At 42.7% G+C, this 16866-nt stretch overlaps 1 protein-coding gene across 1 annotated transcript in view; it reads right to left on the reverse strand.

Annotated features, from left to right (window-relative positions):
• MSL2 (MSL complex subunit 2) overlaps positions 1 to 4407 on the reverse strand; it is a 28481-nt gene extending 24074 nt beyond the window's left edge. The window contains exon 1 of the mRNA XM_019748009.2: positions 3035 to 4407. Coding sequence (XP_019603568.1) covers positions 3035 to 3176 — 142 coding nt within the window. The 5' untranslated portion in view covers positions 3177 to 4407. The remainder of the gene's footprint in view (positions 1 to 3034) is intronic.
• Positions 4408 to 16866: the final 12459 nt, after the last annotated feature.

Below are 16866 nucleotides of genomic sequence, written 5' to 3' on the forward strand. Positions count from 1 at the left end.
CAGTGATAATCAGCTAATTAACATTTCAAAGAACAATGATAACAAAACCTGTAGTTCCAGTGAACAGTCTAGGTTTGACAATAATTGACCTGAGAGTTCAGTCTCTTCTCTCACCTCCTCCTCCCTCTCTTCTGCACAAGGTTGGGGATATTAAGCACATAATATGTACCAGACACCAAGTCCATAGACTTGTCTTGGGTTCAAAGGCTTGCCCCTACTTAAAAATAAACCCACACATAACACAAATTTGGAGAAACAAACTTGAATAAGGTATAATCATAACGTAAATGAAGCTGAGGCAAAAAGTTAAAGCAACTTGCTTACACAGTAACAGAAGAGTCAAGATTTGAACCTATATTCAAAGTATGTACATCTTTCACTTTCCCTCCCTCATCCTCTCACTTTCTTCCTGAGTCTGTTATAAACCCCTACACGCAAGTCACTACAGGAGAGAACGGATGAGGCAAGAGGAACACAACAATGTACAAAATATAGTAATTTCCCTAATATATCAGAAAAATTAGATACAAAAACTGCACTGAAAAAATTTTAAAGTGCCTATGACTGGAACAAAGGGTTAAAGGTTCAAAGAAAAAAGACAACTTTCTACTGGAGTGAGCAAGGAAGAATTCACTGAAGAGAGAGGTAGCTGATGAGTTATATACCATAAAGGGAAGGGTGTATTTTGGGCAGAAGGAACTTTAGAGAGCAAAGGTGGGGAAAAGAGGAGGAAAACATAAAGCATGTATATTTGAAAAGGCAAAAACATCAATCTGGCTGAAGCAGAGTGTGCAAGGCTGAAAAGGTAGGACTGGGTCAGACGATGGAGGACCTGTTGAAACAAACAGCACCAAGAGAGAATTAAACTTTGCGTTTACATATTATCTTCATGAAATAAGATTGCACACGCCCTATTAACTTGAATGAATTTATGCTATTCAACTAAGAAAAAGAGTTTAGGATAGCACCTGATATAAAGTTGATTAAATGCTGGAGCTGAATTTAAATAACTGATTTTTTTTTTTCTATCTGTTGATAACCACAGACTACACTCAAAGAGATCTGGTGTGGGGGTTCAGTCTGAACCTACATCCAGATTGCTGAAATTTTATGCCAGCTACTCAGTTATAAAGGAGAAGCAGAACCCACAAATCTTTTCCATAGGATGGTGGGGGAGGGAAGCTGAACAAGAAGGGATAATTAATTACAAAGCTCCACTGTTAGAAAAATTCCCCTTGTGCTGTCAAGACTAATTTAAAAAAATAATTAAAAAAAAAAAGCTACAGCTGGGGGACATTTTTTAAATGCAATTTTATCTTTAATGTCTTTTTTTTCAAATCCAGGTTAGAATCTGGGAAAAAGTTCAGTTAAACCACAACTATCCTGAAGTTACTGGTAAGAACTTTCTATCCCAAGCATCTACACGATTCAAAACTACCATTTCCCCCTTAAAATAGAGGGCTGTCCCATCCACCTAGTAAAAAGACGACTTACCAGATCTCCAAGTGTTGCCTGGATAATGACATCACCCTCTACTGATGTTCTAGCAGGCCAGGGTTGGATGCCCTATGCCCTCTTTCCCCTACATCACCACAGCAATTCCTCCAAAAGAAAGACTTGTGAAGAAGAAACCTATAGCAGCTCCATCTCCTCAGTCTGTAAACTATCAAAAACTGTTAAGGAATAAAAGGAAGCACTCCATGAAAAGTGGGAGTAGGGTAAGGGTGTACATTGAAACCAATCAAATTGTTGTTTTCATTAGTAAAATTTAAGCTGAAACTTAATCTACTCCAAAACTCATTTTAAACATTAAGAAACTGAGGCCCAGGGCAGTTAAGTGATTTGCCCAGAGCAAGTGCTTCTCTATAAAGGTGTTAAGTGTCTGTTACCAGTCACAGTAGAACTTAATCACACTCTAACACAGTTACTTAAATTTTTATGAGATTAAGTACCTGGTGCGCAAAGAAAAAAAAAAGCAACAACAATCTTCACCTCTTTTGCACCCCCTCAGTGCCTTGCCCCAGAGCTATACAGAAAATGCTGGATGAATCTCAAATGAATACAGTCGCATAATTACTCCTCTTTATCTAATTTAAGATAAAGTGAAAGCCTGAAACGCCTGCATTTCTCAAGTCCTGACTAAACAAATGGATCAACAAGACCTCAAAACTTTTGGTGGATTAAGAATATAAAGTGGAGTATATTACTGCTTTTTCTGTCAGTCGTCCTTTCCTCTGCATTAATGTTTTCAGTCTAGGTTTTTTGAAAAACGTGATTATTAACATCAGTTAATCCAAATTATCATCACTTTTGAGACACTTCGATTTATTAGGTAATTTAGCATACCTTCAGCTCTCAAAAGTATCTTTAAAGTATCCTGCCCACCACAAATTAATATTTTTGAACAAAAACACCTAAAATAACCCTGTACCAGGACACAATATTTTAAAGCTACAAAATAAGAAACGTAATCCTGTAAAATCCTACCAGCTAAAAAGCACTTACAGAGCATCCCATCAGTATTCCCCGGCTGTTTACCGTCCAACTGTCAAAGCATTTGTTGAAGAACATGGGGGAAAAGTTCTGCACCAAGTTCTCTAGCTGTGGGTGCATCACGTTATACCAGCACCCACATGACAACAGTTTGGGGAAATGCAAACACGCCACATGCACGTTTTAACCAGTTAACCCAGGTAGGTATTAAGTCAACTCTTGTATCAAGTTATTTTTTAAAAGCGGGACAAGATGTATGCATATTTCACCTAATTTTAAAAACCATCACCAGAAATGGTAAGGCGCTGACCCAAGGCGAATTAAACAGTTTTGAACGTTCAGGCCGCTGTACAATGCGGTTTGAAAGGGTTCTTTCTGAAATGCTGGGCAAAAGTCCTTTGGCGAGTTTCAAAACTGACCATATACCACTGCACAAATAACAAAAGCTTAATACAATCTACCAAGACGTCGAACCGTCTGTTACCACTGCCCAGAAGGTTTTTAAAAACAAGCCTTGAAAAGGGAATAAAAAGCGTCTCACCGCAAACACAGCACGAGAGGGACTGTCGGAAGTAAGGCAAGAGCCTGTTAATCTCGGTAAACGCCTTGGGGTCTCCGGGGTCGTAGTTGAGCACTAGGCGGCTCGCGGAAATGTAGAGAGCAGTAGCATTCACGGGGTTCATTGCAGACACTTCGACACCGTTGGCTCCCGGTTGAAAAGAAATTCCGGATCCAACTTTGTAAGCAGCCAGGGAACAATGGCGAATTTGCAACAATTCGGAGGAAATCAGAGCTGAACCACTGGCCAAAGTAGTAATCACAATCCGTGCAAGTTTGCGGAGCTGAAGTTATCCTCCCACACATGGGGCCTTGACGCCCCTCCTCCGTCCCTGAGACTTGCAGACCGAAAAAAAAAGTACAGAAGAAACCAGCGTTCGAGTTTGTCCCGGGCGGCCGCGGGGCGCAGAACGTGGCGGCTTCAGCGCTCGGGCCGAGACTGGGCGCTCAGTCTAGCCCCGCGGCTCGGCGGGCGGCCTTCGCTCGAGCTGCATCTCCGGACGCGGAGGTACCTCCTTCAGGTCGAGCTGGGCGGGAGCAGGCCCCGGCCCGGTCCAAGGGGCGGGCACGCTTCTCACCGGCAGCAGGGCCCTTACTCCATCACAGCGCCCGGCGCGGAGGCAGCGGCAACAGCAAGGACGACAGCTCGGGCGTCGGCTTCCTCGATCTAGTGCACGAAGCCGCGGCAGCGGCGAATGTTGCTGTTGCGACTGGCCGAGACCCCCGCCGCTCTCTCCATATCGGACGCGGGACCCGGACTGCGCCTGGCTCTCCGCCCCGGCGGTTACAGCCCCGCTGTTCCCTGAGGTGGCTAAGCAGGCAGGCGAGTCCCGCACCCGATAGGGGAGGGCCGAGGAGGAAGTACGCGGGCCGGCAGCGGCGGGAGGGGGCGGGGAGCAGGCCCCGCCGAACCGCGGTGGCGCCCCTCGCTCCTCAGTCGCTTACTCCGAGGTCACCAGGCGCAAGCGCCGCCCCTCACTGCCCGGCCATCTTCTCGGCGCTTCACACACGGACACCGCCTCCGCCAAGCAGGACGGCTGCTGCCGCCCACGGTACCCGCCCGGCCGCGGCTGAGGCGAGCGCCAACACCGCCAGGCCCCGCCGCCGCCCAGCGCACACAGCAGGCCCCGCTGTAGGCCCCTCCCCCAGTGCCTCGCCGCCCTCACCCCCGACTCCACGCGCCACTCTAGTTCCGTAGGGCCCGGGTTGCTGCGGTCTTAATGGATCCCACGGGCTGTGCGGCACCTCAAACCCTGCGGGAGACGACGACCGTTACCCCAACGGGCAAAGCCACTGTCATCCCCGAGACTCCCCCGCCGCCGTCGTCGCTGGCGCTCGCACGCATGCGCAGAGCACACTCTCACCCCTCCCCCCGCCCTTTCCTTTCCCTTCGCTTCCCTTTTCCTCTGCTTCTCCTCTTAGAGCCCCCCTCCACGAGCTACCGGCTCGCTCAGCGCATGCGCATTCCACTACCCAGCTCCGCCGCCTTACGCCCTTAACGCGTGCGCTTTGACCGCCCACCCAGAAAACCGGATAAACACATCAGCCGGCTCACGCCGGCCCCTCCCCGCTGCCAACCCACCCTGGACTCACTGCGCAGGCGTGGCTCTCTGCTTTCGGCTCTCGAAACAGGGCATGCTCCCTGAGAGCCGTCTGCTCTCTCCGCCCCCTCCCCCGTGCGCTCTCAAATTCCCTCTTAGGTGTGTGGGTTGTGGTGAAACCTCCGTCAGTTGACCCGTCCTTCCCCAGTGTGGGCTGTAGACTTCCCGCACTACACTGCTTTCTCGGTGCCCGCCAAAGCTAGGCCCGACTAAGTCTCGCCATGTGGCGCTCCGGCCTGGCTCCAACGCGGCCTCTCCCCGCCCTGACTGACCACTTTGTGAGGAAACAGACCCTCATGGCCCCAAGTCCCGCCCTCGCGGCCTTTCCCCAGGAACAGCGTTTCCCCACCACCGCAAGGGCGCTGCCGCGGCTCGCTGGCACTCGCCGAACCGGGAAGGCAGGCAGCAATCAAAGTGGCCGCGCGCCCAGCAGGCATTCGGGCGGCGTTTGCTAGGCTAGGGCCGCAGGCCTTCGTCGCTTGCGGCTTGAGGTCTGTAAGGCCCCAGCGGGCGGTATGCAAGCCATGGGGCTCCGGCCCACCGTCCTTCTCCGGCCAATCAGAGCCGGGATGTTCCCTTGGCCTCTGGTCCTTGGTGTCAGGCGAATGCTAGCGGTGCGGCCTTAGAGAGGCGCGAACCAAGACCGCTCCGAGCTGGTACTGGAACAGAGACCAGTTTAAAAACAAAACGAACCCATTTTCTATCTCCTGTGACAGAACTAGCCCTTCAATGTGAATAAATATTTTGAAGATTCCATGGTCCTATTAGAAGAAACCCAAATCCTTGAAAGTATTATCCATTTTTTAAACAAGCTTTTGCCTGATGTTTTTGCAGGAGACCAAGAACACTGGGATACAAATAAACGCCTAACTTAACATGATTCCGCTCCGCTGTGAAAAGTACAAAACCTTTTTTGAGTTGCACAAAGAGAAACACAGTATAGGAACTATTATTTAATCTCTGGATACACCAAAGCTGTTCATAATTTTTTGCACATAGTAGATGCTCTCTGCAAGCTTGCAAAGTGAAATTTATGACGTATGTAAATGTCTTGTAGCACATGTTAGTTTTAGGGGCTTGCCACTTAAAGTAGAAATGAACAGTTAAAATATCAAGGGAACCCATATGACCTCTGATACGTAATTTCTACTACCATTCGGAAACAGGTTCATTTTGTTTTTACAAGGCCTAGTGTATTATCAGCACTTAAGTATGAAGCAATAAGAATCTGACCGTAATTTTGCTAAACAGCAAGCAGAAATTAAAGTTGTGCAAAATATATTTGGTTGTCTTGTATCTGGGAAACTAAAAATGTTATAAAAGTCATTCTCATTCTTAAATGCTCCATCTTTTTTTGATAGATTTTTTTCTAAGCTTACCTTCAAATAAAACAGTTATAATATACAGTTCTATTTTTATTCCAAACGCTAAGGTCTTCTGCCACAACACACAGGTTGTTCTTTCCCAAAAGAGTTACAAGAATAAAATAATCAGCACTGTTTTCCTTTCAGGCAGCACATATCAGCAGTCACCCCAGATAAGTGATTACTTGCAGGACGTTAATTAAGCTTGCTGATTTTCTCATAATGGTATTTTTTTAAATCTCTTGAGATATACACAACCCAAATTAAGATTAATTCTATTGATAGTTCATGGGGAAGGGGGAAGAGATAGACTTAAGTCACTTCTTTTTTAGCTTCTGAAAGTGGTTGTAACTGGTGGTAGGCTATGTCACTTAGAGGCAAAGCATTTCCACATTGAAGTATATTCCCTGTCTAATAATTATTTAGTTGCTTGAGCCTTGCCAAAACAGAAGACAAATTAACTCGTTATAGAAAATAAAGTGTTTGGTTCAAATATTTAGGAGAAATCATATACAGGTCAAATCTCTTAAACTGTTCACTTAATTTTTCATATTTTAATTATTATTTGGAAGTAAAAGTGTTACGTTGTCAGCTCTAACAAAAATACAAGATGCCAGTTAAAATTTTTTTATTAAATTTTTACAGAATTATTACACAGATAGTACAAATAGTTCTAGTATACACCACACCCAACTTCCACTATTATTAATATCTTACATTAGTATGGTACATTTATCACAATTAATGAACCAGTAGTAATATATATTAACTAAAATCTGTATTTTATATTTCTTCAGGTTTTTCTCTAATGTCCTTTTCCTAATCCAGGATCCCACAATATTTAGTCATGCCTCTTTAGGCTCCTCTTGGCATCCAGGTAAATTTTCATTCAGACAAATGTTTCCTTCTTATTATCTGTACTTCCTACCCACTTTGAATGAAAGCTCTCCATTTCTGTCCTCCAAGATTGCCAAGTGCTTACCTCTTTTATTGCACTTACCATACATACTATATGGCAGTTCTTGGTTTAGCCCTGTCTTCTCCCCAGTATGCTATAACTACTAGAAGGTCAGAGTTTCTCCCTTTTTGACTTTTATCATCATTGTCTAACATAGGGTCTGACATATAATGGGCACTCAGTAATTGTTAAAATAATGATGAATCACTAGAAATGCAATGATGTAAATGACCCCCACACACACACCAGTAAAGTGTGCAGTGCATAACAGACGTGGACAAATGTTTCCTTTTCCTTGGGGAGAGACATAAAATGTCTTGCAAATTTCAAGACATTTATTTCTTCAGCTTGATCAATGTCAATTCTAAAATCCTGAATAAAACCTAAAGTGTGAATTGATTTGAAACACTCAGAATAATCAGTCAACAAGTATTATTGATTGCACTCTAGCACTTTGGGGATAATGAATACAAAAGTAGTCATAGTTACGCTTTCAAAGATCAGGCTGGCAGTAAGTCAGAGGGACTTTCTGAGAGGTTGGGCCCTTTACAGTATTATTAAATAATTGTTTGCTTTTCCCCTCTTTTACCCTCCTTCCTCTGTCCCCTCCTTTTTCTTCCTCCACCAAAACCCATCTAGAGATAATATTTCCTCTCCCACCTTCCCAGGTTTCATTCTCCCTGACTACCAAGTATCTCCACTTGACTGCCTTCACCATTGTAGTCATTTAATATGCACTGAATGTTTGTGTCTCCTCCAAATCCAGATGTTAAAATCCTAACCCCAGTGTGATGATATGAGAAGGTGGGGCCTTAGGGAGATAATTAGATCACTATAGTGGATCCCTCATGAATAGGATGAGTGCCCTTATAAAAGAGACCTCAGAGAGCTCTCTCACTCTCTGCCATGTAAGGATACAACAAGAAGTCACCCATCTTCAACCCAGCAAAGGGACCTCACCAGGAGACCATGCTGGCATCCTGGTCTCAGATTTCCAGCATCCATAACTATAAGAAATACATGTTGTTTAAATCACCCAGATTATGGTATTGTGTTACAGCAGCTAAGACACCATTCCTACCAAATGTTAACAAGTGCTTAATGTACTGTCTGTGGAAAGAAATAAATCTAGTTAACATCAATCTATGGGAAAGTGATAAATAACTTAATCTAAAATCACAACAAATCTTCAGAGACTGTTCAGGGAAAACACATCTTTACAGGGAGCAGTAAACCAGATGAAATTGAACCAGATCCTAATCCAGACCAATCCTACTATTCTTTCCTGACCACTCCTCTCTGTTACCAAACTTCCTCTTTCATTCTCTGCTCTTCAGCTGTGGTCATACCTCTCCCCTTCTCAGCCCTAGAGCCCCTCAAAAGAACCACTTCTCTTTGAATACCAATTTCTGTTTATCTTTTCTCAAATCAATACATCTATCCATTCATTTCATCCAAAAACATTCATTTAGCAAGTCCAGATATTTTATATCTTAAACACTAAAATGGTCTTCAGCGTCTTCATCCCTAACTCTAGCCTAAACAAAGCAGCTTGCTTTATTGGTCATCCACCTAGCAGAGTGCCAGACACATATTAAGGTACTCACTAAATGTTACTGTTTTTATTCTCTAAGATACTTTCAACACTATTCAAATACCTGTTAAATTTATCCATTCATTTATGCAACCAACGTTTATTGCCAGTTATATGCCAGGCATTCAAAACACAAAAATGAGTAATTCAACACTTTCCAGCCCTCAAAGAGTTCACAGTTTAGTTGGGGTGCAGCCATGTAACAGCTAATTTATAATCAGAGTGGTAAGGATTTAGGGATGCACTTGATGCGAGTCTGAAATGTCTTAGCATACATTTCTGTTACATTGTGGGTTAAACAATCTTGTGTGGACTTTCCTGAGAAAATAACTGCAATTATTCATAGCATTATTTCTAAGGGAAAATGTATTCTGCATTCCAATCAGTCAATTTAAAATTGAATTTTTGGAACACAGCCCATCTGTCCCTGGGGGCTATTTCTCCATTACCTAAGATCCCTATCTGTCTTAGGACAATATATATCATTACAACTCCCACCTCTTCCATAAGGCCTATGATACCACGTGAGGGTTTCATAGTCTCAGGGTCAACCAACTTACTCTCCAGAGCTCAACACTAGTTTTCCGGTCAAGCAGGTTGAGTCAAGCAGGAGCTTGACTACAGGAACCTCAATCCTAAATTTGACTGTTCAACATTTCACTATTAGGAAAAGTCCATTAAGTGAGTGATGAGAGGTTGGAAATGCTGCTATGTGAAATGAGAGGGAGCTGCTTAGGGACAGGGAAATTGATTGCAGGAATGGTTTCAAAAACGGTACATCTCTTGAATATAATAGGATCCCTAATGATATCTAAGTATAAACTCTGGACAGTAAAGGTTTTAAAAATAGTTTTTGCAACTCAAAGACAGGGATAAGGATTTTCAACTTGAAGTTGAGCAAACTAGACTATGTGAGGCAAACCATCTTTCTTGTTATTCCTGAGCTTTGGGGAGTAGCATGGGACAGTGGAATGAGCATGAATAAATCTTTATTACAATACTTACTGTGTTGATTTGGGAAAAAAATATTCAAGCTCTCTGACCCTTAGTTCGCTCATCTATAAAATGTGGATAATAATACTTTCCTTGAAGGGTTTCCACAGGAAGTCTACCCCAAATATCTTCCTCAAATGTGTTTCTAACACAGGCAGTATGGATACAAAGGTGAAAAAAGTCTTCAAGGAGCTCCAGTCTACCTTCTTCTTGAGTAACTATTACATCAGCATCTCTATTTTGACATCTCTTCTGAGCTTCAGATTTACATCTCTAGCTTCTTGCAGTCACCTTATAATTTATACATCCAAAACCAAGCTCATCATTGTTTTCTCAATATCCAAATCGCATTTTGCTCTTCTCTATTCTGTCATTATGCCGTCGCTCTCTTTCTCTAAAGCTTATAACCTCAGAGTTACCACTTTGACTATATCCCCCAACAAGTCTTAATTCTTTTTCTTAAAAACAATAACCACCTTATTAAATTATGGTTCCAATTTATAAGGTACTTAAAATAGTCAACCTCCTAAAGACCAAAAGTTTAATGGTGGTTTCCAGGGGCTCGTGGGAGGGGTTAATGATGAGTTATTGTTTAATGAGGATAGAGTTTCAGTTTTACAAGATGAAAGGAGTTATGAGGATGGATGGTGGTGATGATTGCACAGAAGTGTGAGAGCCACTATTCTACAATATGATTTTTTAAAAGTTGATGATATTCCACTGAATAGTAGTATCACAATCTACGAAAGTATCCTGCTAGTGTTGGACATTAAGATTATTAATTTTTCACTATTTAAATAACATTCCAGTGAATGTTGTTGCAGGTAAACTTTGAAGACATCTATGGGAAAGAAATAAACTTCTACTTTACTGAGGCCATTGTATTTAGAGGTCGTTTTATATAGCAACTTAGCATTAACCCTAATGTACCTTCTTTACTCAAACTTATAGTTGGCTTCTAGCCAGACCCTCTAATGTAAATCTCCCAGACCTATATTTCACCTTACTCAGTATTGACTTACTAAGCTAAGGTTCTGTTTTGCACAAATATCACCACCCCTCTGTCATCTAGAACTAATACTGTTCATTCATTCATGTATTCATTATTTAAAGTACAATGCTAAGTATATTTCAGTCATTGTCCTAAGTTATATAAGAAAAATAAAAATACAGATACAATCCTTGTCTTCATGTACCTTTATAATGTAGTTGGAGAGATTGATTAGACTGGCATTAATCAAATGTTCACACAAATAAATATAAAGTGATAACCTTGATAATTATAAATAAAAGGAGCCTGGTACTAGAGGACATATAACAGAAGGATTTAATTTAGGTAAAGAAGTCAGGGAAGGAGACTTTCTAAGGAAGTGTCAAACTGAAATGAGAGGGTGAGTAGACATTAACTACTGTAAAGGGGAGAGTTCCTTCCACCCAGTGAAGGCAAAGACCCTGCAGAAGGAGAAACACGGCGATTTTGAGGAGCTGACAGACCAGTGTGGCTGGAGCAGAGACTTGGGGGATGGTACTAGATGAGGCATAGAGACTAGTAGCATCTAGGCCCTGAAGGGACTTAGAGGACATATTAAGAATGTTTGTCTTTATCATATGAACATTGAGAAGCCATTAAAGAGTTGAGGTTTGAGACTGGTATAACCATTAAATATTTGTCTAATGGATTAATGAATTAATTGTACTGAGAATAATGGCCAATGAAATAGAAGGATATCTATGAGTCTATAATCTCAAAGAAGCCAAGAGAACTTTTCATGAAGGAGGAAGTAAAAAGGTGGGGGTGATCGTTAGTATTCAATGCTGAGATGGAAGGTAAAACGTAGATTTGATGTCTATTGCTTTCCAATGCCTATAAGAAAGAGTCTACATTTTTTACTCTGGTATTCAATACCCACAACAATTCTATCTTTACCTACCTTTTCATTATTTTTTCCCATGACACTGCTAAAATGAGTCTTTTAGATAAGATGCCATTTGAATAAGGTGTCCTATTTATTTTATTTGTACACTGTATACTCTGCCCACCTATCATCTTTAGATATATCTTCTGCCCATCAGCACTTATCTAAATTCTACCTATTTCCTTATCTAAATTCACTTATCTAAATTCACTTATCTAAATTCACTTCCTCCATGAAGATTGCTGTGGTGGCCATGAGAATAGACCTCTCAGATCTCTGACTGCAATGAGTATAATTGATTAAGGGCCCCAGCTACTACCCTAAAATTCATCACTGTTTTGCACCAAGGCTCTGCTTCTTCCGGGCTGCTTCCAGACAATGACTGAGCATGGCTGAGATACTAAGGCCGGCACACTCCTGGGAGATACCAGACTCCTCTGACGGGTGACTTTGAGAAATCCCAAACAGCCTTGCCAAACTTTCCTTAGAAATTCACTGGGGTGTAAGGTGCTTCCATGCAATCTTCCTCCCTTCCTTCATTTCTTCACTCAGGGTCAGACTTGCACTGCAGTCTGATGGCTCTCCCAGCCTCCTTCATTTGTCTCCCCATTTTCTCTCATAGGCATTTCCTCTAATACATTTCTTGCATAATTAATCTTATCTTGCATCCATTTCTCAGGGACTGGGACTAACACAAGTGGTTCCATGAGTGGTCCAAGAAAATAGGTGGCAAGATAGGTATTTGGACTGGCTCATCGACTCTTTCACATCAGGCAAAGAGTATACCATCCTGGTTAGTAAATGGAACATAGGTAGTTCCTGGCACAAGGTGGTAGCTCAACTGCTAAAGATTTCACCAGTGTTAACCTGGGAAAATGTCCCAGTGGATGGGAATGTTGTGGCAGATGTGATGATGCAAGCATTTGAAAAACATGGAACAATGCCTACAAAGATAGTAAAATTGGGTGATTAATTACTAAGTTGTATCGACGCCCTCTAATCATGAGAGACTGCAGGCCACTAACAACAAGCAGTTTTGGGTTAAGTGAGAGAGCCATAGGGCCTTTGGAATAGCTGACAAAGAGAACTTTATCTCAATCAGGGGAAGGGAATACACAGCTGAGTGGCAGGATGAAAACCGAATTGTTAGAGTAGCAGAGCTCCAGAGACATTAGAATGTTCAGCTAAGGCAGGTCTGGAATGGCGTCCTAAAAGCACTGAAGTACAGCACAGAGGGAGCCATCTGGATAGATGGGGGACCCTCCTCAAGACACAGTATATGTATTCAATCAGAGACCTCTTTGTGGTGCTGTGTCCAGAACCGGAAGAATACATGGGTCTGGGAACCAAGAGATAGAAGCATGAGTGACCCCACTTACTATCACAGCTATCCACAGAGGGATTTTTGTCTTTTCTGTCTCCCCAACTCTTGACTCTGCAGGGTTAGAGGTCTTAGTCCCCAAAGAGGCCACACTTTTGCCAGGGGATATAGCAAGTATCCTATTGAATTACAAGCTGTAGTTGCTGCCAGGGCGCTTTGAAGTCTGTGCCCAGGAAGCAGCAGGTGAGAAGAATCACCATCCTGCAAGAATAATTGACCCTGATCAGCAGGAGGGCTGCTTTTGCACAATGGGGACAAGGAGGGTACACATGTAGAAGCCAGGTGATCCATTTGTGTGCCTCCCAGTACTTCCCAGCTCTGTTGTAACCATGAGTGGACATATGAAGCAACCCCAGCCCCCCAAAGATGTGATTATCAATGGTTCAGACATTTTCAGAATAAAAGTTTGGGTCAAATCACCAGGTAAGTCGCTAAAACCTGCCTAGGCGATCACTGAGGGTGAGGGGATTTGAGAATGGATGGTCAAGGAGGGAGAGGATGTATATCAGATGTGGCTCTGAGATCAAATACAGCAACAGAGTTGGTTCCACTAAATGCCATCTTCTGAGTTTCCTCTCAGGGAGAAAGGTCCACAGAAACCAAGGAGGAACTGCTTGTGAAACCTGTGGGGGAGGTAGATCTGTGTGGAGCAAAGGGTGGACTGGGGGGGCCATGAGAATGTACCTCTCAGATCTCCAACTGCAAGGAGTGTAATTGACCGCAGCTGCTGCTCTGAAATCCATAGCTGGATTCGCTCTGAGGCCACGCATCCTGTAGGCTGCTCCTAACCAATGACTGAGTGTGACAGCGAAACTGAAGCAGGCCCGTTCCTGGGAGATGTGGGACTTTGCTCAATGACACTCTGATGGTCTTGCTTAACTTTTCTTATCCTGCTCTATAGTCTAAAATGCTTCCATCGGGCCTGCCTCCCATCTTTCCCTCTTTCATTCACTCAGGGGCAGATTTACCCTATATTCACAGTCTGGAGACTCTCCAGACTCCCCCGGCTCTCTGCCCATTTTCTCTCACAGGCATTTACCCTAATGAATTTCTTACACATTCAATCCTATCTGAGCATCGGCTTTTTGGAGGACCTGGACTGAAGACCTTCTCTAAGACCCCAGCTGTCAGTGATAACTTCCTACTTTGAACTCTTATAGCACCATTCACCTGACACTTCCCAAATGCTACCTAGAAAACAAAATTTATCTTTCTATGTACACATTTTCCCAATTCATTTAGAAGTCTTCTGGAGATAGTCACAATTATGTCCTCCTTGCCACCCTCTGCATGTCACAATCATATCCTCCTTGCCACCCTCTGCACGTCGCCAAGTGCCCTAGACATAGAAGGAGCTCAGTTCAACCATTCATAGGAAAGAAGTTGCCAGGGTTGCTGAGCTGTTCAGACAATCCTTAGGTGCACCTCAGGGTTAATGTTCCCCACTTACTTCAACTTCCTAGTGTACCATCTTTCCCCACTCCCCAAATCCCATACTCAAAATGGTTTCGCATCCTATCAAGGTCTTTTAATCCTCAGTTCCCTGCCTCATCCCCCATGTATTTAACCACATACATTGATCCAGTATGGCATAGATAGGCATCAATCAAAAGTTTGTCATGCCTCCTTCTATTGTGTGAAGTTGTTGCTGCACAGATGCTGGCCAACCAGGGACTACATTACCAACCTTGCCCCTCCATCCAGGTGGAGTTGGGGTCTTTCAAGAGAAGGACTCCTCCTCCACTTGTCTCCTCCCCATTCTCCAGTCACACACAGAGGATTCTATGGATGGTGAGGCCACAGGCTGGAAGAAGCCTGGGTCCCTGAACCACAAGGTGGAGAAAATCTGCCCACCACATAGAAGAATGTTATATGAGTGAACAATAAGCTTCTATTATGTTAGATCACTGAAATTTGGGGGTTTGTTTGTTACAGTTGCTAGCATTGTTCTAAATAATACAGAAATCATTTGTCTTTTTCTTTTTTTTTTTTTTTTTTTTTTTTTGGCTATTCACCATAGCAACTCCCTTTCATTTAGAGGGAGCCTCATTTAGAGAGACTCTTGATGCCAAGCAGGTTAGATCCTTCTCATGTTAGGGTTTGGGCATGTTACCTAGTCTCTGCTTCCCCACTCAAGACTCTGAATGTGGGAGTAATGCAAAGATACATGACAACATAGAAACTATTCACAGTAGTTATATGGCTTTGAGAATCCAGGAGCAGTGGCAGCAAGCCCTGGCAACAGTGGGGTTTCTTTTTTTTAATTATTAGTTTCAAGTGTACAAAACAATGTAATAGACATTTACACCCCTCACAAAGTGGTAACCCTCCTCCCCCAACCTACGACCCCTCTGACAGTCTACAGCTGTTACAATACAATTGACTCTATTCCCTACGCTGTTCTCCACATCCTGTGACTATATATACATATATATATTATAGTTGACATTCAGTATTATTCGGCTTCAGCTTCAGGTGTACATTGCAAAGGTCAGGCATCTACCCTGTCCATGAAGTGGTCTCCCTAATAAGACAAGTGCCCATCTGACATCCTACAAAATAATGGCTATCATCAATAAATCAACAAACAGGTTTTTAAGTCAATGTACTAATCAGACTGTTTGTGTGGTATGCCTTTGGCTGTGTTTTCCTGCTTCTAGATTCAATTGCTTTTTGGTTTTTCTGTGGCCTTCTTGACAATTTCTTCCTTCCAATAATTAACTTTCTTATTTATATATCCAGAATCAGTTTCCATCTACACTATCCTTCCCATCTACACTGGATTCTCCTCTCAAACTAATCAATGGTACTACCATTTATTAAGCACTTAGTGAATACCCAGCACTGTGGTGTACACTTTACATATGTTTTCATAATTTAATCCTTCCAACTATTCTGCAGGGTCAGTATTATTATTTCCATTTATAAATGTGAAAATTGCAGCTCAAAGAGATTAACTGGTTTTCACAGTCACACTACTTGTGTCACTTGGAATAGTGACGGCATCAAAGCATGTTTTTCAATGCCCCAGAACACTTCACAAACTCTTAATTAGTGCAGTGCTTCTTTCTAGGGCCTCTTCTAGTCTATGACAGATTCTGGATAGTGAAGACTATACCAATAGTATATACTTAGTCCCTTCCTACATATAAAAGGAGTTGTAAAGAAAGTTCTATTGCAGCTGTTTTCTAAGACTTCCAACAGTATGTGTTTTCCTTTTCCTCTCTTGTCCTTTCCTTCCTTCCTTTCCCTCCCCTCCCCTTTCCCCTTTCTTGCTTTCTTTCTCTTATTTTCTCTCCTTCCCTCCCTCTCCTTCCTTCCCTCCCCTCTCCTCTCCTTCCTACCTTCCTGCCTTCCTTCTTTCCTTTCTTTCTTCCTTCCTTCCCTCCTTCTTGTCCCTCTCCTTCCTGCCTTCCTCTTGACAAAATAACAAACTCTGTGTGACAGCAGAGAGTACACTGTGGTATCACTTCATTCATCTCTCTTGCTGATTTTCCTTAGACTGCACTGCAGTCTAAATGCTTCTTCCCAACTTTCCTTCCTTCTCTCATTCACTCAGGGTAACACTTCCATCAATCATAAGGTTGAAATTTGGGGAGAGTTGGAGGAGATGAACCAACCCCTAATTACCTTTATTACTTTGATATTCTCAGTATGTCTTAAATGTCAGCAACACCCTCAGGAAACAATAGGTTTCCCATGCTCCATGAGAAATAAACTGCCTCTAGTGACAGAGCTGAGGGTCAGATAATTCCATTTTTTCCAGAGACACTGGAGTAGGAAGAAAGAAAGTTCATTCACTGATTGAATAACTTCCATGTATCAAGGAACCATTGGGCACTAGTGACATAGAAATAAAAATTATAGAATCCTTACCCTAAACAGCTCATAATCCAGGGAAGAGTCATATATGAATAATTAATTTTTTCCAGTTTCTAGATGTTCACCTTAATTGCTTTAGAACAGCATGCTAAATACTTATCATTATCCATTATAATAGAAATAATT

This window comes from Rhinolophus sinicus, linkage group LG10, assembly GCF_036562045.2.
Source record: "Rhinolophus sinicus isolate RSC01 linkage group LG10, ASM3656204v1, whole genome shotgun sequence".
Lineage (NCBI taxonomy): Eukaryota > Metazoa > Chordata > Mammalia > Chiroptera > Rhinolophidae > Rhinolophus > Rhinolophus sinicus.